General features: G+C 34.3%; 1 protein-coding gene across 2 annotated transcripts in view; it reads left to right on the plus strand.

Moving 5' to 3' along the window:
• GUCY1A2 (guanylate cyclase 1 soluble subunit alpha 2) overlaps positions 1–25,527 on the plus strand; it is a 268,051-nt gene that overhangs the window by 238,734 nt on the left and 3,790 nt on the right. Inside the window, exons 10-11 of one of the 2 annotated variants that reach the window (XM_045556686.1) lie at positions 670–677; positions 14,017–14,171. In XM_045556686.1, the coding sequence (XP_045412642.1) occupies positions 670–677; positions 14,017–14,171 (163 nt within the window). The remainder of the gene's footprint in view (positions 1–669; positions 678–14,016; positions 14,172–25,527) is intronic. The other variant, XM_045556684.1, reaches the window with a different exon arrangement.

A 25,527-nucleotide genomic window follows, 5' to 3' on the forward strand; every position in this document is an offset into this window, starting at 1 on the left:
TACTAAGACTGCTGCATGGCTGGGGCCCAGAGCAGGTATCTTAGCCTCCTTCTGCTGTTACTGGCTCCTGGTGTACAGCTGTGCAAGAGCTGTACAAGAGGCAGCCCTTAGATAATTCCACAGGCCAGGGGCCATGGCTTGGACACACTCACTTGACCTGAGTTAGCTTGTTTCATTGGTTCGTGTGGTTGGTTTTAACTTGGTAGAAAAAGTAGACTGAAAGGGAATGGAGGAATATCTTAAGCAATCTGCTGTCAAATTATTCTTTAATTAAATTCACTGTTTAGGAAATTCCATTTATGAGAAGGAACAGTTAAAGAAGACAAACTACATTTCAAATATCTAATTCAAAAATCATATTAGTTTATATTCAGATGTTTTTAAAGGATATTTTAAATTCATATTTCACCTTAAATACTGAGCCTCTGCTATGTGCCAGGAAGGTTCTGGTAGGTGCTGGGAATATAACAGTGATTAAGACAGAGGTTATTTTGGTTTTCCCAGAGCCCAGTACGAAGCAGAGGAGAAAGGTAATGAAAAAAAAAAACCAAAATAAAGTGTAGTAAATGTTAGGAGAGAAGAGTAGTGAATACAATTCATACCACGGATACCTAACTTTCTGATGAAAGCCTTCCCAAAAGAAGTGACTTGTAATCTGTGTTCTGAAAGCTGAGAAGGTTGAGGAAACAGAGGGAACAACTTATGCACAGGCATGGAGCAGGGACCATGGCTAAGCTGGGCCTATGATAGTGATGGGAATTACTCAAGAGAAGAGGTGGAAGGCAGTCAGGGCAACAATAAAGAGTCAGAGGAGGACAACAGGTTGGTATGTTTCAAGACCTGCAGATAACTTGGTGTGATAATAAAATATATCAAAATAAACTATATATATTTTAGTAGTCCTATAAAGTTATCCATAGGTAAACACATAAAGAAATTCATTTGCTAATGAACAGATTGGTTTGGTTAAAACTACACATTTCTTATTCTGAATTTCGTATGTCAGGGGAATAGAATCAAAACAAAACAAATCAGTACTAACTGTTCTAGAAGTTCTTCTACCTGCAAAGAGCTTCCTTAAAATTGGCATTGTGTGCACCACACACACATAATTGGTCTTTGATGACTACTTTGTGTAAGTTCTTCACTTATAGCAAGCCTCATTTTTGAAGCAAAAAGTTTCCTATGTTTTCTTTTGTTTGCCTGGATGAGATTAATGACTCATTAATCACAAATAAATACTACAAAAATTTTCATTTCAAATGTTGGAGTTTTTTCTTAAAGCCCAGGTTAAAAGAAGAACTGTAGTTAAATCAAATGGCTTATTTTAATCCATGGACTGACTGAGTCACGATTCTATTATTCTTTTATTTTGTACTAAAGGCACCATGAAAGTAAATAAAAAAAATCACAGCTGGACTGAGGCAGCACTATAGGAACAATTTTGAGTTTTAAGTAGAGATTTTAGCCCCCATTACCAAGATTTTTGTTCCCCTTATGAAGCTATTAATTAGTTTTTCTCTCTAACTTTTAGCCAAATTTGGAAGTATCTAAATGTACAATTTTATAAAGTCTAGGCTGAGGTTACTTTATCAGTTATTGGGATAATGCAACAAGCAGAAATAAGATTGGGTATAAAGCATTGATTCAAGATCCTTTGTTTAAAAGATGTTTCTCAGCTTAGTTTGCAAATACTGATGAGGAATAGAAAAAGGAATGAGTAGACAATGACTTGAGTAATAAAATATTAACATAATGGTTATCAAAATTTGGGGAGTCCATGGACTCCTTTGAAAAGCTTATAGGTACTCTGAATGCAACATATGCACATATGTGCACATAACTTCAGTGGGTCTGAGGATGCCGTGAAGTCTACAGTTGGACTCCTTGGAATTTATGAATTTTGCTTAGTGATTTATTTATTTCTGATCATGTTCATTGTTTGAATATTGCCACCCATTCCAAGGTTTGTTAGCCTTATTATGGGGTTGAATTTGTTTTCATAATTTACCCCCTAAAAGTACTATTCAGTCAGATCTTCTAGGCACATCTCCAGTTTAGAGACCTATTGTTGATATCAAAGAGCCAGCCGGCTCAGTAAAATGAGCATGAGCGCCATCTAATGCCCACTGATGATTAGGGTATAGGTATAAGTACAAAAAGAATTAGATTTGTTATTTGTTGGCTGGTTGGTTGGTTCATCTCTCTAAGATTTGTAAGTTATTTTTTATATTGTCATTTTCAATCCTTTTATTCCACATCACAATCCCTTGAGTTAGCTGTTACTGTCTAAATTTAATAAGAAACATTTTTAGCAATAAGAAACATTTTGTAAATATGTCCTTTTATTGGTGGAAGAGCATATCACTTACATTTTTTAATAAACATTTTATTTTAGAGAGGTTTTAGATTTTCATAATAGTTGTGAAGATAGTACATAGAGTCCTCAAATACCCCACACCCAGTTTTACCCAAACAGTAATATGGTATGGTTGTTAAAATTAACAAACCAATATTGATAACGTTCACTAAAGTCTATAGTTTATTCAGATTTCTTTAAGTTTTCCCTAATGTCCTTTTTGTGGTTCAAGATCTCATCAAGGACACATTAAATTTAGTAGTCATGCCTCTTTATGCTTAGTTATGACAGTTTGACTTACACTTGATGTTGTATGTCTTTGAATTTTAATATGGCTTTCTGTTATTTTTCAAAATCTTTAAACAATTTAACTTTTCAGAAAATACTTTCCCTTGTTCTGTTCCCTTGATAACACTATATAACTATTAAATATTTAATCAGCTTTATGAAGGTTTGTATAAACAAATTACCATTGTACATTTTTCATCTCTAATAATGAAAAGGATTAAGAAAGAGGATTACCAAAATGTTTATCTTGCCAAGATTGCCAAGATGATATAACATGCAAGTGATGGGTCAGATTTCAAAGCCTATGGCAACTTCCAAGCAGAAAAAAAAAAAAACCACTTTCAGCATCTGTAGCTTAAAATGCCCTCCACCCCAGCTGCCATGTTGTTGCCAGGGCTCCTATAATGACCAACACCCCCCCAAAAAGAAGTTTCCCTTTGGAGTCTGATTGCTTCCAGGCATAGGAGATGTATATAAAATGCTATATATATGAGCCTGGTTTAGCACAAAACAAATGTGCTGAAGTCTCAAAGAAACTTCTGTCTCATACAAACTGAAATACATTAAGTCTGAGGAGCATTCACAGTTCTGCCCTATTTACTAATATTTTAATTAAACGTATATTTTTCTTGCTTTTAAAAGTCTTCGAGAGACATATGGGAATATTTTGTTGATAACTTCAGTCTCCTGAGAGCAGGATGGAATATTGTGTTTCCTTCTGAAAATTGAAGAGGTAGTATATATGTTTATATGTATGCGAAGGAATTTACACAATCCTGGCTAAAGAGATAGTTCGCTGGGCAAAGAGTAGAGCTATATAAACTAGTTGACTTTTGCAGTATTGATTATTTGTAAATGTATCTGTGAAACATTAAACGATTGCTGTACACTCATGGACCTCAACTTTGGATGGACATTAGAAGCCCCAGGGAGGCTTAAAAGTTCCAATGCCCAAGCCTCATTCCAGATGTGTTAAATCATAATCTCTGTGATGAAATCCAAAACAACATTTTTAAAGCTCCCTAGTTGATTCTAATATGTAGGCAAGAGTTCTACATTGTAACTCAGGGGTTTAACGTTGTTCTTGTACTTTTACTCAGGAGCATAAACTTAGCTATTATTTATTCTTATAGTATAAAAAAATATGGCTTACAAAAGAGGATAAGAATTATTATGTTTTAACAGTCAATTAAACTCATTATTAAAATTCTCATTTTTGTTTGTTTTGCTTACACATCTATCAAATACCTTGTTTTTTCTCCAAGATACAGAACTTTTGAAAAGTCAGATGAACTAAATTTTCCCTGCAGCAATTCAATTACCTAATATTAAGCATGGACATCATTATAATGCACAGCATTTTCTCATAGAGGTGCTTCTATTTTTATTAAGTATTTTCTGAATGGAAAATTATATAATTGAAAGTTTTATTGTTAGTTTTGGTAAAATTGTAAAATAAAAATCCATTCCAATATTTACTATTTGGAGGAGACATGTGTTAATCACATGTCCATTTTTTTAAGGCATAAAATTTCTGTCTTTCCTTAGTTTGGTGACAGCGATTTCAATTTCCCTGAAGGAAGAGTGTCTCTCTCTCCTCTCCTTTGTATCGTCCACATTCAGAGCAAGTGTTTGGGCCTGAATTGTTCCATAGTAACCTTTGGAAGGGAGATGGAAATAAACGGAAAGAAGGGAAGGGGGGAAGGATAAAGGGAAGCAAGTTTCCACATTTTGTAGATTACATTTTCTTTAAAGGATGAAGGATCAGAGACTACGTTCTGTTCTTTGAAACTGTGCATCTCCCAGATTACTATTCAAAAGGCTCAAGCTTGGAGATATTTTAGTTGAAAGTAAAGTCATTCTGTTGGTTGACTTTGGTCTTTGGTCTTGAAAATAAGAAATATATACTGCATGTATAGGCACACTGACGTACATCCAAAGAGAGAGGAGGAAGAGAAATATATTTTGATGATAATTAAGAGGAATAAATTGATAAACACACACTTAATGCTATTAAAATCCTTTCCTAAATCCTTTTAGCCCTTTTCAAAGAATTCCATCTCTACATACTTAAGATTTAAAAAAAATTATTATTATTTTGGATTCATGTTCCTATAAAATTTCTTTCTTACTAAAAATGTTGTTCCAGATTAACTGTTAAGGGTTGCATTTTGACAGAAAATGATTTTCCTAACTTAGCAGAGTGAATTGGTAAGTCAGTAGCAATATTTTTCATTAGTATCCTCAAAATAGAAACTTCTAAAAGATTTGAAGTTTTAGCAATTAACAGACTTTGTCTGTTAAAAATGAAGCCATTAAAGGATATTATTATAGTAAGAGGTAGATTTCAGTCTGGGCAATTATACAATAAAGATGTATTTAATACTAAGTAAAGTATCACAGAATGATTTGATTAATGGTATAAGTGTGATTAGTAGAATAAATGTTTCCTTGGCATCATTGATTAGATAGCCAAAAATTGAATGTCAAAAGAGGGTTTATAATTCTTTTCTACATATCAGAATGAAAATCAGAAGTTGGTAGAAATTATGTTGATTATCTTTGAATTCTCCTGTTACTCTTTATTATAATCAGATCCTGTCTGTTTAAAGTAAGGTACTATGTTATTAAATGATATATTCGATAACCATATTTCTAACACAAAATGATATTTCTTTCAACTGGTAAATTATATGCTGGTTATTTCTAAATACATGCATATTTAGTCTAAGTATCTCAATGATTTAAATCAGTTTCTTACTTTGAAAAAAAAGTTTTAAGGCCTTCTTTTCTGCACAAAGTTAAATATCAGATTTAGCTTGTAGGCCTTAATAATAACTCTCCTAGAAGCTGGGTCAAATTGAAATCTCCTTTTGGGTATCAAATGTATTTAAATAACAACATATACATTAATGAGTGCCCCATGGCAAGGTCGTGGTGAAGTTGAGCCATCGTGCCGTATCCCCATAGCAATCCCTGATATTCAGTGTCATCAGCTATGTGACTCCAGACATGCCCTCCTAAGCAGTCTTTTGTGGGCTTCTGTCCTTCCCCATCAAAGAACATAAACAAGATTACAAACCCACTTTCTTCCCTAATTTCAATGTATTAATTATTTTAAAATTTCACCATATTTTGTTTTTTTTTTTTTTTTTTTTGAGACAGAGTGTCACTTTGTTGCCCGGGCTAGAGTGAGTGCCGTGGCATCAGCCTAGCTCACAGCAACCTCAGACTCCTGGGCTTAAGCGATCCTACTGCCTCAGCCTCCCTAGTAGCTGGGACTACAGGCATGAGCCACCATGCCCGGCTAATTTTTTTGTATATATATTTTTAGTTGGCCAGATAATTTCTTTCTATTTTTAGTAGAGACGGGGTCTCACTCTTGCTCAGGCTGGTCTCGAACTCCTGACCTCGAGCGATCCACCCGCCTCGGCCTCCCAGAGCTAGGATTACAGGCGTGAGCCACCGCGCCCGGCCCATATTTTGATTTATAAAAGTCACAATAGTTCTTATTGAATGTCTGAAATTATATGTCATCATACCAGTAATGAGAACAATTATTTGGTCAGATACTTTCTATAAAGTGAAATTTATCTATGAATAGTACTTCTGTAATGTTCAGAGTAAACACAGTAAGATATTTTGCCCAAAGTTCTGTGTTTCTAAGAGTATTACTTGAGAACATGACATTCTGACACCATTGGACTGGAGGCTGAATCCCCTGATAAAGAGAAAAATGCCACATAGCTACACAATTATTTCTCCCTGTTTCCTTGTATACCTCGGGAACAAGAAGAAATTGTAAAAATTACTGAAGGATGTGAGTTGATTGTGTTCTTGCTAAGAATTTTGAGCTTCAGAAATTAGAATTTAAAATATTAATTAACTTTTTTATTAGGGAAATATTGATTATTAATAAAATATGACAAAAATATGAAATTTTATTTATCTCATTTTGTTGGTGAAAAGAGTATTTTATGGTAAAACTTTATAATACATGTTAACTAATTCTGGTAAAAGGGTGAAGTGCTTATTTTATTCTTGCCTAACAATGTGAAAAATGACTTTAAGCTCCTTTCTGTTGAAGCAGTTAAAGGTTTTTCAAAAGCTTAAAATTATAATCACATAAATCTAAGACCAATACTTAAATAAATGCAAGCATGAGTAAACAGCTAACTTGCTTTTTCTACTAGGAGACTTTCCTCTTTTTCTACTGTAGACCTTCTATTTTAATTTGAATATTTTTCTTGCTCAACTAGGACTGTTTTAACACAAATTTGTATTTATTTATTAACTTGATAGCTCATAATGCTAATCATGGTTTCAGTTTGACTTGCATATTCCAGAATTAATAAATCTATTTACTGAATTATGAATGGGTGTGTGACATTGTTCTTGACACCATGAGCTATGCAATGGGTATCACAGGTGTAGGAAGGGAATTCATACCTTTTTGAGTGTCTGCTGTAGGCCTATAGTTTATCTCATTTGACCAAGAAGGCGTTATCATTATTATTTTATGAATAAAAACCTCACAGAGGTTAGTTGACCTGCCTAAATTCATGTAGTTATAGTATGACTTCAGTCTTTTTGTCTTTTTCTGCAAATGACAGAATAAACAAGCTGACATAAACAATTAAAGGAATGCATTGACTCAAATAACAAAAGTTCAGAGTTAGGACTAGCTTTATAGGAGGCTAGATATAGCTGCCAAATTGAAGTCACCATGAACTTGGCTTCTCTTTTGTTCTCTCTGGTTTGCCTTCCCAGTGTTGGCTTCATCCTCAGGCTCCACAAGGTGATCCCCTACATCTCCAGTCCCCCGTTCCCCAGTCCTGGTGTCAGGTTGGTTCTAGCTGTTCTCTGGAACACTGCACACTGCTTACAAATGTATACCACACCATCTGGGGGGAAAGAGAGTCTCTTTTTATAGCTCTTATATTATATAATTCCTGAGATTCACTCTCTCATTGGTTCACATAGGATCACCTGTCCTTTCTTAAATTAATTGCTAACACTGGGGAACTGTCATACCCTTGCCAGTTTGGGCCTATTCCTCACCTGGAGGTGGAGTCAGTCCCATGAAACCTGCAGGGCTGCGAATAGGAAAAAGTGCATTGCCTAAAAATAAATCACAGTGCTATTGGCTGGAGAAAGTTTTATCACCATTAAGTAGGTAGTAGAGCAAGGACTGAATATAAAGTCTTTACCCTTTTAGTTATGCAAAAGAACTACCAAGACATAATTTCTTCCTTCTCTGTACAACTGGCATCTAGTGGTTAGAGGCCAGAGACATTAAACATCTAACAATGCATAATGCAGATCCCCACCCCAAAATGTCAATAGTGCCCAGACTAAGAAATCTTGTTCAATACGATCTGCTGGAAACATATTCCCTCAGTTTTATGACCTGCCTCCCCCTTTTTTCTTTAAGCAACAGCCATCTTAACTGGCTTTCTTTCAGTATCTCCTAAGTGTACCAAAGCTCCTGGCCAAAGATGGGGAAACACTTAGCTCAAAGGGTACTTTCCTAGCTGTAGAAGCACTGAACTCAAAGGGTACTTTTTCCAAGGAAGACTTCACTGATTCTCCAGACTTGATCCACACCACTTGCCTGCTGCATGTGTCCTGCCCTCTTTGATACTTTAACTTTTTAGCATTGACCATAATTTTAATTAGTTATTCTATCTTTTACAGCAAATGAAAACTCCAAATGAAAACTCCAAAACAACAAACAAAAACTCTTTTGTTTCTCTTTATACTCTGAGCACTTAGAACAGAGTCTGTGATTAAGATTGGGTGGTATTTCAGATGAGGCAATCGACATGAGTAAAATCTCAGAGGCATGGATGCATCAAGCATTTTTTGAGTGTGGTGAGTAGACCAGTCAGGAAAGACTTAGTGTTGAAAAGCATGAACAGTGAGATGGAAAAGGGATGGAAGGTTTCTGCTGTTGGATTTCATTAATGTATAACTTATTTTTTCTCAGCTTCAACTGGAACGTGCTAGCCCTTCTGTGTAGAGTAGGCAAACCAGATTAAATATGATTTTTTTTTAATTGTCTAAGTCTGATGGGCCTGGTAGAAATAGCCTGAGGCATCACTCGATTTAGGCACTTTTTATAGTGCACTGAAGTCAAAGCCAAGTGACCTAAGGTCTAGAGCTGGCCCTCACACTAATTTGCTCTTTTCACTGTGCTTTTCTGGACTTTAGTTTATTTGTAAAATGAGGGAGCTGGACTAAAGGATCCGTGCTGCCCTCCCAACCCTACATTCCTTCTTTACTAAACTAGAGAGAGTTTTGGCTTACCAAAGTAGATAACTATACAAGCCTTCTGTTTTTAAAAGTTGTAGGAGGAATGTTTTCTAAATATGCAGTTGTTTATAAGTTGTGGTTAACAAATAATATGTAGAACATTGTGACAATAACTGAATCCTTTGATAATTGGGGACTTTGATGTGTCCCAGAGTTTTATACTATTTTATACATTGAAGACATACAAGATTAGGTAATAGACAACCTAACCTCCGGATATGTCCTAAAGTTATTGTGTTTTTCAACAAATTCCTGGGACACCATTATTTCTTTCATGAACTTTCTTTTAAGGTTAAAGTCTAATGTGTTTCATCCAAGCTTTAATCTGATTAAAGCATTTATATTTTTGTTTATGCTGGTTTACTAAATATTAATAGGTTGCCAGAGCTCTATTTAGTGCAAGGTTTCTCAATTTTGGCACTATTGATATTTGAGGCTGGAGAATTCTTTGCTAGGGGTAGGGAGCTGTCCTGGGAATCTCCAGCTCCACCAGTAGCTAGATGCTGGTAAATGCCATTAGCAGCTCTCCCCGCCAGTTGTGAAAATCAAAATTGTCCCCAGACATTGCCAAATGTCCACTGAGGGGCATAAATGGCCCCATTTGAGAACCACTGGTTTAGTGCAAATAAATCCTCGTTAGTGAGAGCATATTGGCCAGATGGATGCAAATGCTACTTCTTGGTTAACCCATTTAAATAAAGCTAAATCTTGCCAAAATGAATCTAAACCCTCCATTGATGGTTAAATGTATCTCTCTATTTTGTCTAACAGCTAGATGCTCTTGGCACATTCTGAATGAGGCAATCAGTGACTTCCTTATATAGGCAACAATTCCTAGGAAATCTTAATAAGTTGTCAAAAGAAGTGCTAAAGAAAATGGAGTCTGATGATTCAGCTTGTAAGTTTCTAGTAGTATGTCCTTACTTCCCAGACTAAATAATTCTCTGAGTCCTGTTCCATTATAGGGTAGTGGCAGTGACAATGGGTCAGTGCTATTTTTGTGATGGTTGATACTCTTGTGCATCTTCTAGGTGGCATTCTAAGAAACAAAATTGGGTTTTTTTTATGACCACTCCTCCCTATACATCCCCAAAGAATATCAGGGTGTATCTTGAGTATTTTTCATGTTATAATAATTCTCATTCTGAAAACTTGGCTTAAAAAAGCCTCAGGTCTTTTGAAAAGAAGCAGAGGTAGAACTCTATAAGCCTTCTATATTTTTGGTGTAGGCTATGGACTCGTTTTTTTTTTAACAGAAAGCACAAAAATAAAAGAGGCTGTAAAATGTGTCAATGTGATGATACTCACTTTTGCTCTCCTCCTACTTAAAAAGATTACAATAGTGATCACAAGCCCAAAATGATAATCGTAGTATCTAAGGTCTGGGTCTTTTTCAGGCAAATCTGTATTACACAAGGTGATGATATAAATAGACCTTCTTAAAGTAAACAGAACACCAAAGAAATATGATATTCCAGAGCGCTTTGCTAATTTTAGAGAAAGGTGCTTTACACTTATCTTGTTTAAAAGGAATGTTGCCACTTATCATGTTTTGCTTTAAATCCAAATAGGCAATCCCTCATCAGAAACAGGCTTACATTTTTCACATAGTTTCTTAGAAAAGTAGATCTCACTTCTGTTTCTAGCCAATGTGGCATACAGGGACTGGATTTACACTTCCATCTTAAAAAATCAAAAAAATCTGGACAAAATATACAAAAGAACAGTTTTCATAACACTGGGCACTAAGCAATGGAAGACAGCGATCCCTGAGAGATAGGAAACAAATGAGCTGAGTCCTATGATTGTTCTAGATAACTGCTTTGAGAGACAACCAGGCTGTGGCTCAGGGAGAGGCAAACCAGAAGGCACACAGTGAACTCCTTGAGTTAAAGAGAGGGAGCTGAAAGTCTGGGGAGACCAAGAAGACTAGAGGTCATAGACAGAGTACGAGAGAGTAGAGATTTGCACAAAGACCCCCAGATATCTTCCAAGCATCCTTCTCATGTATTCTACAGAGCACTGATCAGTGCCTGTAATATGAGGAAACTACCTGAGCCCCAGGGGAGGAGGGCATACCAAAAAAAGTTAGAGTGAAAAGTACCTGACTCTCAGATAGAACTTGGAAAAAAATGCCTGTTTCCATTAGGCAGAGTGGAAAACCCCATAAATCAAGGGCATTGGAGAAGGGACTCATGGTTCTTGCATTAGTAATGGTGGATAATTAGTCCTTCACGAAACACTGCTCGCCTAACAAATCTTAAAAGCAAGACTTGAAAGGAACAAACTGTTTAAGGAACTTAACTGAATCCCAGAACAAAGCTCAAGGATATTTATGAGAATATAAAAACATCCAACACTCAATAAGTCAAATTCATGATATCTGGCATCCAATCAAAAATTACTAGGCATGAGGAAAAGCTGAAAAAATATGACTCGCAATGAAGGAAAAAACTCAATCAATCCAAACTGATATACACAGAGCTGAAACTGAGGATGAAATCATTAGACAAGAGCACCAAAACAGTAATTTTAACTGTATTTCATATGTTCAAAAGTTATATTGATACCTGGAAGAGAAAAAATCCCAAATTGAACTTCTAGAGAGGAAAATTACAATGTCTGAAATGAAAAATACACTGATGTTATTAACAACAGACAAGACATTGCAAAAGAAAAGATTAGTAAATTTGAAGACATAGCAATAGAAATTATCTCAAATAAATAGAGAAAAATTATTTCAAATGAATATATTATCCGTGAACTTTGGAAATAATTCAAGCAGCCTAACATACATGTAATTAGAGTCTCTGAGAGGGAGAAGTGCACAGAAAAAGATATTTGAAAAAATAATAGCTGGAAAATTCCCAAATATGATGAAAACCATAAACCCATGCATCTTTGGATAACTCTTATCTCTTAGATAAGAGTTCAACAAAGCCAAAGCACAAGAAACATAAAGAAAACACCACCAAGGGAAATCATAACTAAATTACTTAACACTAGCAATAAAAGAAAAACTTAAAAACAGCCAAAATAAAAAGCCATGTTACATATGGAGGAGTTAAGATAAACATGACAGCAGATTTCTCATCTGAAACAATGCAAAGGAGGAGCCAGTGTAGCAACATCTTTAAAGTACTAAAGAAAAAAATTAAATTGTCAATGTAGAATTCTATACTCAGTAAAATATCTTTTAAATATGAAGGCAAAATAAAGACTTTTTCAAACATACAAAAGCTGAAGGAATTCATTATCAGTGGCCTTACAGTATAAGAAATGTTAAAGATGTCCTTTGGGCAGAAAGAAAATGATATCAGATGGAAATTTGGATCTACACAAAGAAATGAAGATCACTTTAATTGATAAATTTTACTATCTATCTTCCCACATCCCATGACTTAGAACATGAGGATGCTCCAAATATGTGCCAAGACAGGGAGGAGAAACACAATGGAAAGGGCTTGACCCTTGAATGACAGAAGGAAACAGAGCTGCCTGACAATCTAGACCACTCACCTGGGAACTGTTATTGAGAGACAAATAAAAGTCTATGTTTTTAAAGTGTTTGTATTTGGGAATTTTACTGATATCACAGATCGACCTTTCCTTGATTAGTAGAATTATTTTTAAAGCTGTAAAGTTGTGCCTTTTACATTAAGATCTTTAACTTACTTAAAATTTTTTTCCACATGAAGACAGAGTTGATCCATAGTATTTTAATGGAAAAGCCATCTTTTTCTCACTAATCTGAAATGCCAACTTTTTCCTGTATCTAGCTCATATATATACATGGCAGCCTTTCTGGGCTATCAGTTTCATTAGTCTGTTTCTCTAAATGATGATATCCATGCACTAATTAGATATATTTATATTAAGACATAATATCTGATAGGGAAAATATTCTAATTTTTCTTCTTTCTAAAATGTATCTTGACTCTTCCTACCATATTGAATTTCCAAATAAATTTTAGAGTCAGTTTTAAAAATTAGATGAAAAGATTATGTATCTAGGCCACATTAGTTTCAATCTATCTTATAATGAGTTGATACATGCAGAAGTCTGTAGTCCTATGACAAGGGTTGATCTCAGAGTGACTTCTTTTCCTTACAACTATAGTGGCAAGGGGGAGCTGGGGGTGAAAGGGTGACAGTTTGCCTACTTGGTAGGTTAGGCGTCTAGGGGTCAGTTCTCCTTCTTTCTCAGGAACACTCTGCATTCCTCTAGAACTAAGGATGTTGTCGCCTATTTGGTCTCCATTAGTTTCAGTTGTTTTGGTGTAAACCATGTTGATATAATTTCATTACCGTGACCACATTTAAGTGTATATCAACTTTACATTGAGGGCTCCTTCAAGACATGGAGCAGACTAATCTTTATCAGATTCTCAGAGAGTAAATATACAGCACTTAATTTACTCTTTAGCATTTTTTAATCAATGTCTATTGACTGACTGAAGGGTTGAATTCTCTATAACTCCATTTTAATAGTATGTTGGGGAATTCAGGCAATTTATTCAACATTCATCACTTACTGTTGAGTGCCTATTTTGCTCTAGGTTCTATACAAATTGATGAATATTCAGCAGTAAGGAAATACATATATACCCTTCTTTCATGGGAAAATTAACATTTAAATAAAATAAACAGAAATATAAATATTTAATTTATAATTGTATTTAATGCTATTAAGGGAAGAAATAGGGTTTTATGTAAGAACAACTGGAGAGAAAAGTGGACAAAATATACTTTTCAGTTAGACCATATTACGTACAAATGAAACCTGAGTTAACCTGTAACAATCAGACTTGTGTAGCAAATTAAACTTAGATTTTTTCATTTAGTTAATCCATTTATTCATTTATCCCACAACACTTATGTTCACTGAGCACTATAATGGTCCAGATATTAGGCTCAAAAAAATGACCAAGACTCACCTCCTGTCTTTGAGAAGCTTATAATTTAATTTTTTAGTAATTAGTCGTGCCTTCATTAATGTAATTGCATACCAAATGGAAACAAATATGTTCTTGTCCTTTTTCATTCTTTTTTAGATGAGAATAGGCATTCACTCAGGCTCTGTGTTGGCTGGAGTTGTTGGGGTGAGAATGCCACGTTACTGCCTGTTTGGAAATAATGTCACTCTGGCAAGCAAATTCGAGTCGGGAAGTCACCCTCGGCGCATCAATGTCAGCCCAACCACTTACCAGTAAGTGTTCTCTGTCCTTCTCCTCCTCCCTGTCTTGGGCATTGCTTTGAGGTGATATCTTGTCATTTGTGAGACTCTGTTCTTTTTCTTGACCCTGTCATTCTCCAAGATATTATAAGTAGACCAGTCTGGAAGATAGTGATTGTGACACAAACTTTTATTTGTACCCAATGAGAGTGCATGAAAGATCTGACTTGACTGAGAGGTAAGTATAGGTTTGTCATTTCCTCCAGTTTCTGTCTTTCTGAGGTATACCTGTTTAAAACACAGGAGAGCAAATGCAAAGGGTCCACATTACACTAGAAATCCCAATATTTTCAAAATGGTCTTCATTGTTTATAAAAATCAAAGGAATAAGATAGAAAAGGCAGTCTGTTTTCATTCTTTTGAATAATGGGTGTAAATAAGGATGCTGTAAAGTTAAATATGTACAGTATCCTTTATCTGAAATGCTGGATCTCAGAAGGGTTTCAAATTTTGGATTTTTTCGGATTTGGGAATATTTGCATTATATTACCAGTTCAGCATCCGAAATCTAAAAATCCGAAATCCAAATTAGTACTTCCTTTGAGTGTCATGTTGGCACTCAAAAAGTTTCAGATTTTGGAGCTTTTCAAATTTTGGATTTTCGGATTTGGGATGCTCAACTGTTCTGGGTTGGGAGTAAAACTTCAAACTCCATCTTAAAGGTTATCTTTGACGATGCTACACATTTCTGCCTCCCGAACTCTTCCTTATTTTGTGACTGGCAGAAATCTCCCCCACTAGACGTTAAGCTCCATATGGGCGGGAGCCGTGTTTGGTTTGGCTCATCATTATATCCCTGGAACTTACAAAAAATGTTTAGCACATAATATGAACTCTATAAATATTTATGGAATTAACGAAAAAATGCACTGATAAGAGGGACCTCTACAGAATACATAGCAAAGAACAGTCTGAAAATCTCATACCCTGTCAGACTTTGGCTTTATGCTAAGTATTGGTGCACAAGCTATTTAATTAGTGTTAGGTTGTAGATAACTTAGAATCATATTGAAAAAAATGTAGAGTAAAATTAGTGACCATTGATATTTTTCTTGACATGATTTTAAAAAGAACCCTTAAACAGAAAATTTGCATATAAACATAATAAAAGTTGATTATAATAATGAATAAAATGGTGATATATTGAAGCTTTTAATACCAAAGCTATGCAGAGGGTATTTAAATTTAAAGTTTTTTAGATGAAAGGCAAGTACTTCCAGATTGCTGAGGAATAGATGAGACAGAGAGCTGAAATTACAAATATAAAATCAAGAGAAAGTTCACATTAAAAAATATATTCAAAAGCTCTTGCTAAGATTTCACTCTTTTTGAAGAAAGACACATCTCTAGTAGATTTAAGGAGCCCAGGAGATTTGGAGGGTCTATCAGACAATTTCTGGAACATGCTTCAAGAATCTATCATCCATTTTGGTGATGTTTGTAAGAGGATTTCTCCTCTTTTAAACTTCTCCCTATTTTTCTAACACAGTTCTGAGCATATTGCAGATGATCTGACAATAACTGCCATATCAAATTGAATTTTGGCAAATTCTCTAGCAGAGATCAGTGATTCTGACACTTTATGCTCTATAGGGTGGGGGAAAGTTACTGAAGATCAACTGCCTCATCCAGATCTTACCGTGTTTACATTTTTTTTCCTTCATGGTGTTAATACTTATTTTCCATGTTTGTATAACTTAGTGTAGATTTACATCTTCTGTGGAAACTCAATTTTAGAAAACTGATTATAAAGAAGGAGCCAATTGTGTGAGGAGTTCATGCCCTGAGCTTAGACTTCATAAGTGTTGCTGTCTTTGTTTACACGTGACCAATGTGAAAAGCCCTGCAAGCCACACAAGGTACCTGTGCATTTTGGTGGTGACTGTGAGTTTTCACAATCTTTTTCACATTGCATTTGTGATGATCCTTAGTGATCAATACGGTCTGAAGAATTAAATCATTTCAACCACTGCAGACACTGAAGCTTTTGGTTCTGTTATTGTCCCCCTTCAAAAAAAAAAATCAAATGGAGCTGTAGATAGATACTTTGAGCTGCCGTGTGGTTAGACTCTTAGAGCAAATAGGACCTTGTGAAGTAAAACTGAGTATTGAGCTCATGAGAGTTTGAAATTTCTAGTTTTCATCCCTCAATTAAATTCTATAGAATATCCAACATTGCCTGGTTATCTTGAAATCTTCAAAGAGGTTCTTATTGAATTTATTTTTAGTAAAACTATATGATTATTGTAAACCTTGAGAGAGTGGATTATTTTGATATTATGGTAAATTGAAATATTTTCTGAAAAATTCATTCCAAATACATTTTGTCTGAAATATCAAAAAAATTTATTTCAAAAAACTCCACCTTTATAACTATTGCAGAGTACTGAAAATGAAAAGATAATATAATATCCCCGATCTCACCACTGGTTTAATGCTAATTTGTTTCAGATATTTCCATTGGAATTTTTCCTCCCTTTCATTGTGACAAATATCCTAGTGAATTTGGTATATTTTTAAAGTCCGGTATTTTATATATTTCTACATATGTTTCCATAAACAATAGAATTTTATTTTATATGTTTTAATTTACATAAGTGGTATCTTGCTGTATGACTCTCTCTAACTTTGGTTTCTTTTAAACACAATTTTATATTTTTAAGAACTATCCCTGTTGAAATATAAAGCTCTAGCTCATCATTTTAATTACTGTGTGATGTTCCATTGTATGACTATACCATATTTTAATTTGTTGTTCGTCTATTTCTCTATTGATGAGCACAGGGTTATTTTCTACTTTTTAATTATTACAAACTTTGTTCCTATGAACATTATTTACCTGCCATTACATAAGTTAGGTTGCTTTACATTTCATATGATATAAATAATTATGCCTCCTTTAGGTTACTTACTAGAATTGAAAGATCAAATGCTGTTTATTTTAAAATTCCTTGTGGACACAAGGAATAGTCTTTACAATCAGGATCATAACTTTCATATGATAGTTCCCATTTTTTTAGACACTTAGTATATGAGTCATCTTGTTACATGAAGTAATAATGCCCAGTAACCATTTCTTTTTCACCAAGAGTACTTTTATTGCTAGTTTTACTTCTGGACAAAAAGAAATCCTAATTGAGTCTTGAGTTTTCCATGTTTGATGTTTTCAGTTTTCTACAATAAAAGTAATGTGTGCACTCATCTTTGTTCCCACTCACCCCAATTTAAAAATAGAGCACATATTACAAACAATGCCTTAACATCATGCTACTGATCTGTGAAGCTAAAATAATTGCTTCTATTAATATGAAGGATGGCTTCAGCAAATTTTGAAATAACAGAATGATTCGCCTGAGCAGATTTATTTGTTTTTCCTTGCTACATGCAAACTAAAAATGTAGAAAGACTTTTTAATTACTTTGATATGAAATTTTCGTTAACCTTTAAACATTTTTGCTTTTCTCATTTTATAACTGATCTACTCTGGACTGTCTAGAATGCCTATTTTTATTCACTGTGAAAGGCTTCTTTTTCTGTTAAAACCAAGTTGTCTTCTAATCACTAGTACATAAACAGCTCATGATAGGCAGGAACGCATCATGGGACAGGACAGGGTAAGTGGGTAAGTGCATAGACTCAGAGTAAGAGTGCCCATGGTGAAATCCAGCTCCAAAGCTTATTGTCTCTGTGAAGTTTAGGAACTTAATTCATTTGGGTCAAGTTTTGTCATCTTTAAAATGGGTACCATCTGATTGCTGCACTCAATCTTCATATTTTACAAATTAGCCATGTTTAATGAAGTGTGATACTTGGATTACAGACTTCGTCTGGCAGTCTCAAAGAAAGAATGGGCATGATATAATTTGGCCAAAGGCATTTTGAGCTATGGCTCAGAACTGAGATAGTAATCAGTTTATTCCTACAAGTTTATATTAGCAAAGGCATACACTCTTACTGATGAGTGTCTAAGTCATAGTCATATGACAAAATCTTGCTATTTTCTTGGAAGATTCCCAAATTTAAGCAGAGGTATATAATTACTTCAATTAATAATATATATAAATGGAATTACTAATTAGATTACTTACTGTTGACTTCGGCAAAAATTTATTATTTTACAGTTTTTTAAGATAGAAGTCTAATGCAGGTGTCACAGAGCTAAAATCGAAGTATCATCAGGGCTGTATTCTTTTTTGGACATTCTATCAGATAATGCATTTTCTTGCCTTTTCCAGCTTCTAGCAGCCACCCTCATTCCTTGGTTCATGACCTCCTTCCTCCATCATCAAAGTCAGTAATATTGCATCTCTGACTCTAGTTCCATCACCACAGACCTTTTTCTGACTCTTCTTCCTCCTTCTTCCACTTTTAAGGACCCTTGTGATTACACTGGGCCCACTGGATAATCCAGGATAGTTTAGCAACCTGAATTACATCTGCAACCTTCATTCCTCTTTGCCATGTAACCTAACACATTCCATAGACCACATTTTCATGCTAGAGTTTGGTATCATGCATGATTCCTATAGGAATTAAGAAAACTGAATCTAATCTTGGTTGAGATATTAGATGACCCAGCTGATCTTTTATGTGTCTTTCCACTTTAACATCCCATGATAGTTACAGCAAACATTTATTGGATTACTTATTCTCTCTAAGCAATTTATTCACATTAGCTCATTTAATCTTCACAGCAAGCCTTGAGTTAAGCATTGTTATTATCTTTATTTTTAAGACAAGAAGAAACTGAAACTTAGAAAGGTTAAATAAGTCGCTGAGAGCATATAGCTAAATAAGCGTAGGAGTCAACTCAAATCCATGGCTGCTCTGCTCTAAAGCCTGAGTTGTTATCTAGGACCAAACTGTCTCATTGGGTTGATAACTAGTTAAAATAAAATGGTAAAAAAAAAAAACCAATAATTTCTTTTATTCCTTTCTTTTTAGTTGCCACACAATAATTGTACATATATGTAGGATATAGAGTGATATTTCAATACATGTACATAATGTGTCATGATCAAATCAGAGTAATTGGTATACCCATCACCTCAAACATTTATCATTTCCTTGTGTTGAGAACATTCACAATCCTCTCTTCTGCCATTCTGAAAATATACAATAAATTATAGTTAATTATATTCACCCTATAGTGCTGCAGAACACTTTAACTCATTCCTCCTGTCTAGCTGTAATTTGGGATCCGTAACCAACCTCTCCCATCCTTCCTGCTCTTCCCAGCCTCTAATACCCACAATTCTACTCTCTATTTTCATGGGCTCAATTTTTTTTTAAAAAAAGCAATAATTTCTGAATATTACTTGCCTTGATGAGAAGATTTCTTCTGCAAGAAAATGATGACAAGAGCAGTGGGGAGCAAACTGAAATCAGAGCAAGGGAATTCCTTGTTTTTCCTCTCTCTGCAGATGTAAATGCCCCCAGGTTGCACTTTTGCTGTTCCGGAGTTGTTTTCATACTCACAATAATAAAAAAGGAATTATTTCTAAAATATTTACTTGGAGTCACCATAATTATAAAGTTATCAGTATCTCTATCTCTGGATCCGAACATGAACGTAGAGGACAAAGCTGTGGCAAATGGAGGCTTCCAAGGGAAACAGAAAACTGTCTTTTGTTTCTGTGAGGCTAACATATCTTATGTAAGCATGTCTTTGATGCATATAGTAAGTCACTGGGAATATAGGCTTGTTCAGAATTGACTTAATAGACTATTTAGAGGAATGTATCTTTCTGATAAATTGAGAGATGCATTTAATAACTTATTAAAGAATAATGAAGTTGCTTGGATATAATTTTTTTTGCATGTAAAAGTTAATAATCACTAACACTAATCAAAAACACTAGCTAGAAAATCTTCTGTTCTGTCAATATAATTATTAAACAAGAGTGAGATACTATATTACACATATTTACTCTTTTTCCTATGAACGCTTAATGTGGGAAAAGATATCCAAAGAAGCTTCAGTAAATTTTTGTCTAGCAGTGTACCTGTAGCCTCCTGTTAAAAAAAAAAATCAAAATGCTCATCTGCACTAATGACATGACACTTAAAGAAAATTTAAAAAATTGGGTTTGTCGTGTTACTGTAATGTCAGTCTTTAAAATAACTTTATTGATCATCTTATCCTTTTCTTGATAGAAACACCCAAATAGTAAATACTATTTTACATTTCTATTTTACAAAAGAAATATAATCAGTCAAGGTAAATGACTTAATAGTTTTCCCAAAAGGGAAATGAGCTGTGCTTCAAGAATTTATATTTCTTTTTTCCAGCAACATTAATATACCCTTTTAAATGTTCCAATAAAAGTCACATGTAGCAAAATTGAATGTAATATTCTGCTCGTTTTGACATTTTTATTTTGTTCTTTCTTCCTTTGTCTCCCTGCTATAGCAAGTAAAATTTTCCCCAGAAAATGGAATTCTGTGGATTGGGAATCATAAGTCTTTCTAATTATTTTTTTTAAAAAATAAATCTCACCTTTTTTTGTATTTTTAGAATATCCCACTTTAATTATTCCATGTATTTACCAGCATATTTAAGGTCAGTATAGTGAAGCCTTTGAGGATCAGAACATAACGTTACAGTAATTTTTATAGCAAAAATGGTAAAAACTTACACATTAGCTTACTTCTAAAGGTCTAATTGCCTAAAATTTTAAGAATCAATGAAAAAATATATAGTTATGTACTGTTCAAAAATGATTAGTTATTCTTATTTCATGGATATGAAATGAAGAGTGTGTCTGACAACATGGACTTTTTTTCTTTAGGATTTAGTTGATTATTTGGCATAGGTTTAGTTGCTATGATTAGGCACAAGATTGAATCTAGAAATAAAATTTTACTGGTTCTGTATTAGGACCCATTTTATAAGGTCCCATATGAAGGGAAGACCTGCTGGTATTTCTCTCTTCCCAGGACAGCAATGCTAAAATTTTAATTATATAGTTCTAAGATTCAGAAATAAAGATGCTAATCTAGTATTCATGTCAGTAGTTCCCATTTGTATGGGGAACATCTGCTAATCTCACACACAAAAAAGAATTTCCTTGAAGTAAAAATAATAACTTTTACTGGACATAAATAATATGGTTACAGATAATGCCAAGTTTAAGTAAATTTTCCATGTTATCTAAAACACTATAAAGTGAAAATTAGTTGCTAAAATAATTAAGCATAATTTAAAGCAAGAGAGAAAGTCACTCCTCACATTCTCCTTTCCCTTTCTCCATTAAAAAATGGCAACATTTCAAGTGGCTTGGAGATTAATGTTGATTTTGTAATCAACACAGGATTAAGAATCCTTTCTGAAGGTTTTTGGGGTTTTTTTAGATGTCCACATTTTAGCTAAAAAGGCAAGGTAAAAAAGGAAGTTTTAAATGTTTATGTGTTGTGGAGACAATTCAAGTGGAATCTGATTTAGAATCCCAAGAGATTTGGCACCTCTTGTATTATCCCATATAGAGCTCGAACCCTTTCTAAGTGAAGTATCCCAAGAATGGAAAAACAAGCACCACATACACTCACAATCAAATTGGTTTTAACAGATCAACACTTAGGTGCACATATTGTAATAACATTCATGGGGTGTCGGGCAGATGGGAGGGGGAGGAGGGGATGAGTATATACACACACGTAATGAGTGCTGTGCACACCATCTGGGGGATGGACATGCTTGAAGCTCTGACTCGGTGGGGCAAGTGCAATATACATAACCTAAACATTTGTACCTCCATAATATGCTGAAATAAAAAAAATAATAGAATCCCAAGGTAGAACATAGATAAAAGTAATATTGCTGAAATTATTGGGGGATGGTGTTGCATTTAAGTTTTAGGATTAGTGTGTTTATGAAGCATTTTCTATGCATACTCATATGTGAATTTTCTAATATTCTTATCAGATTTTCAAAGTGGCCCATAATTCGGAAAATATTAATAACCACAACTGACTGATTAAATAAATGAATGACCAAATAAAAGAACATTCGATCACTAATTAGTTTATGATCCTGAATATGTCACATAATTTGTCTCATCCTTCATTTACTCATGAATTATAAAACACAATTAAGTCCAGATAATTTAAAACAGATTTTTACACTAAATCCTGGAACAGAAAAAGGACTTTAGTGTAAAAGCAGTGAAAGCTGATTAAAGTCTGTAGTTTAGTTAATAGTAATATACCATTGTTAATTTCTTAGTTTTGACAAATGTACCAGGGTTATAAGGAATGTTAACATTAGGAGAAACAGAGCAAAGAGTTTAAGAGAACTCAATGTACTACCATCTTTGAAACTCTTCTGTAAATCTAAAATTATTTCAAAATAAAATGTTTACTTGAAATATTATTACAGTTTTAACATCTGGTGAGGCTGATAATTTATTTTCAACTTAGATAATAGAGGATGTTATTTGCTATTAGAGACCCACTGAATGTTTTTTTGAGCCTGGAAACAACATGATGAAAGGAAAACTTACTTGGAAATGCTGTTTCACAGGGAGTGGAATGGGGAATACTAGAGGTTAGGAAGAGGCAACAGCATCGTTCCAGGCCTGAGGTAGGATCATGAACTAGGACCATGGTAGTGGGAATAGAAAGAAACTATATAAGGTATGAAACTCTTTAAAGAAATAATTGACAAGTCAAAAACACATAGCCATTCTATTTATTGTATAGTTAACACTGTGCCTTTGGAACTAGAAAGCCATATTTACTCATTTTTTAAAATAATGCATTATGAATTTATTTTTTATTTTAAAGTTTTTGCTTTTATGTAATCAAACTTCTATATCATTTTGTCTTTCTCTTTTTTGAAAATTTATATACATTGTCTTTTAAAGAAAATAGCAAAATTTTATATTGTATTATGTTAGATTGTTTGTATATTATGAGATATTAGGTAAATAGGTATGTTTCAAATCCCTTCATAACAAAGCAGTCTATCCTCCAAAAAATTTATCATGAACTGTATTATGTACATACACTTTAATATTTAATAAAATATGGTATGTTTGGAGAAATCATTATTAAACTAGAGAATTGAAACCAGTTTTAATTGGGTCTTTAGTCAATTCCTCCCACTATTCTTTGTATTATGAAAAATATGATTGTTCTAAATGCTATGTTCAAGGATCCTTTTCATAGCTCTGATTAAAGTGCAAAGATTCTCATGCATTAGTCACCCATTACTACTATAAATCAAAATTGCTCTATGATCAATTTTTGCGATATTGGCCAACACAAATGTGTTTTCTCTGGAGATCTTACTTGAGAATTTTTCAGATTTGCAAGTCTAACACTAACATGTTTGATCGTGTTCTTTACATGCCTCTCTGTAATCTGTGTAGTATATAAAGTCTCAAGCTTCACTAAATGTTAGCTCTGTAAAAATCTTTGAGATAAATTAGAGCAAAATCTGTTTTTCCACAGGAAAATGGAGAATCAGAGAATTTAAGTGGCTTAACTAATGCCATTAGCTAATTTGTGCCTATCTCACCTCTGTGGGGGAAAGAGAACCTCTATAAAGTAAGAGATTAGATTTACAGATTTCACCTACATCTTTTCTCCTGTCCCACTCTTATTTACCACCTTGCCATATTTTCTCTTTACAAAAATTAGTATTTCTGAGAAGGATCATGTGAGGGGAATTTGCAAGGAATTTTTTTTATTTCAGCATATTATGGGGGTACAAATGTTTAGGTTACATATATTGCCTTTGCCCCACCTGAGTCAGAGCTTCAAGAGTGTCCATCCCCTAGATGGTGCCCACCGCACCTATTAGGTATGAATATACTCATCCCCTCCTCCCCCCTCCCACCTGCTTGACACCCGAGGAATGTTACTACTGTATGTGCACATAAGTCCTAATCAGTTAATACCAGTTTGATGGTGAGTACATGTGGTGCTTGTTTTCCCATTCTTGGGATATTTCACTTAGTAGAATGGGCTCCAGCTCTATCCAGGATAATACAACAGGTGCTAGATCACCATTGTTTTTTGTGGCTGAGTAGAACTCCATGGTATACATATACCACATTTTACTAATCCACTCATGTATTGATGGGCACTTGGGTTGTTTCCACATCTTTGCAATTGTGAATTGTGCTGCTATAAACATTCTAGTGCAGATGTCTTTTTTATACAATGTCTTTTTTTCCTTTGGGTAGATGCTCAATAATGAGATTGCTGGATGAAATGGTATTTCTACTTGTAGCTCTTTGAGGTGTCTCCATATTACTTTCCACAGAGGTTGCACTAGTTTGCAGTCCCACTAGCAGTGTATGAGTGTTCCTATCTCTCTGCCTCCACGCCAACATTTGTTGTTATGGGACTTTTTGATAAAGGCCATTCTCAAGTATTTAAGTGGCATTAGTTTTATCACTCAAATAGAAAGAAACATGCCAGGATGTACACTCTGTAGCAAGCCCTAGGCATGCAGACTGTGGAACCCCATAGTAAGCACACTTTGTCATTAGTACTTAACCCAAGGTGAGTTGCAGAGAGAAGTGAGCTGGGATGCCACAGAAGTGCCTCTGAGACCCCCTGCCTCATAATTTTCAGGGTACATACAGGAAGACAATCCATTTTTGAGAATTTATCCATTAATCTAAATTTTAGAACCAACAAATTGACAATCTTATAAAATTGCCTTAAAATCCACAACTGAAAATGTTTGTAATCTTAAAATGTATGAAAAAATTGGTGAGATCTTTTTTCTGTTTTATTTCATAGTGAGCTAGATTTTTACTTTCCTTATTTGGACAGCAGTATGTTATTTCCAGAGAATGAATCATTGGGTTTCAAGGGATTTTAGGCTTGTCTAGCTGACTCAATGACTGTAGTTTCACTGGGCCTATCTTCAGATTGCATCAGATCTTAGAGCAATGAAGCACAAAGCAGAAATACAGAGCAGAGTTCCTTCTTTTCTTTCACTCAGGTGGAAAGAAGAAAGTGAAAGGGAAAAATTCAGGAACTTCAGAACACTTAGAAAAACATAAGGTGTCTTGATGTTTTTTATTTCCATTTTCAGAACTATCTTCCTTCTCCTGCACTCAAAGACAACGCCCAGTACCATTACAGTAGAGTGTGAATACATTCCTTTGCAAAAAGACATTCAGGTGAATATTCAGCAACAACAGAAACTTTGAACACAGCAGATTGAATTCCTGAGTTTATCAAATTGTGGTTTTCTGAAGCTTATAATGAATCTTTTACTGAAACAACAGCACAATGACATAAAGGTATAAAAGAGGTATAATTCTCTCCTGACATATACATATATATATATATATACACATACATATAC

Source organism: Lemur catta, chromosome 7 (assembly GCF_020740605.2).
Source record: "Lemur catta isolate mLemCat1 chromosome 7, mLemCat1.pri, whole genome shotgun sequence".
In the NCBI taxonomy this organism is placed as follows: Eukaryota; Metazoa; Chordata; class Mammalia; order Primates; family Lemuridae; genus Lemur; species Lemur catta.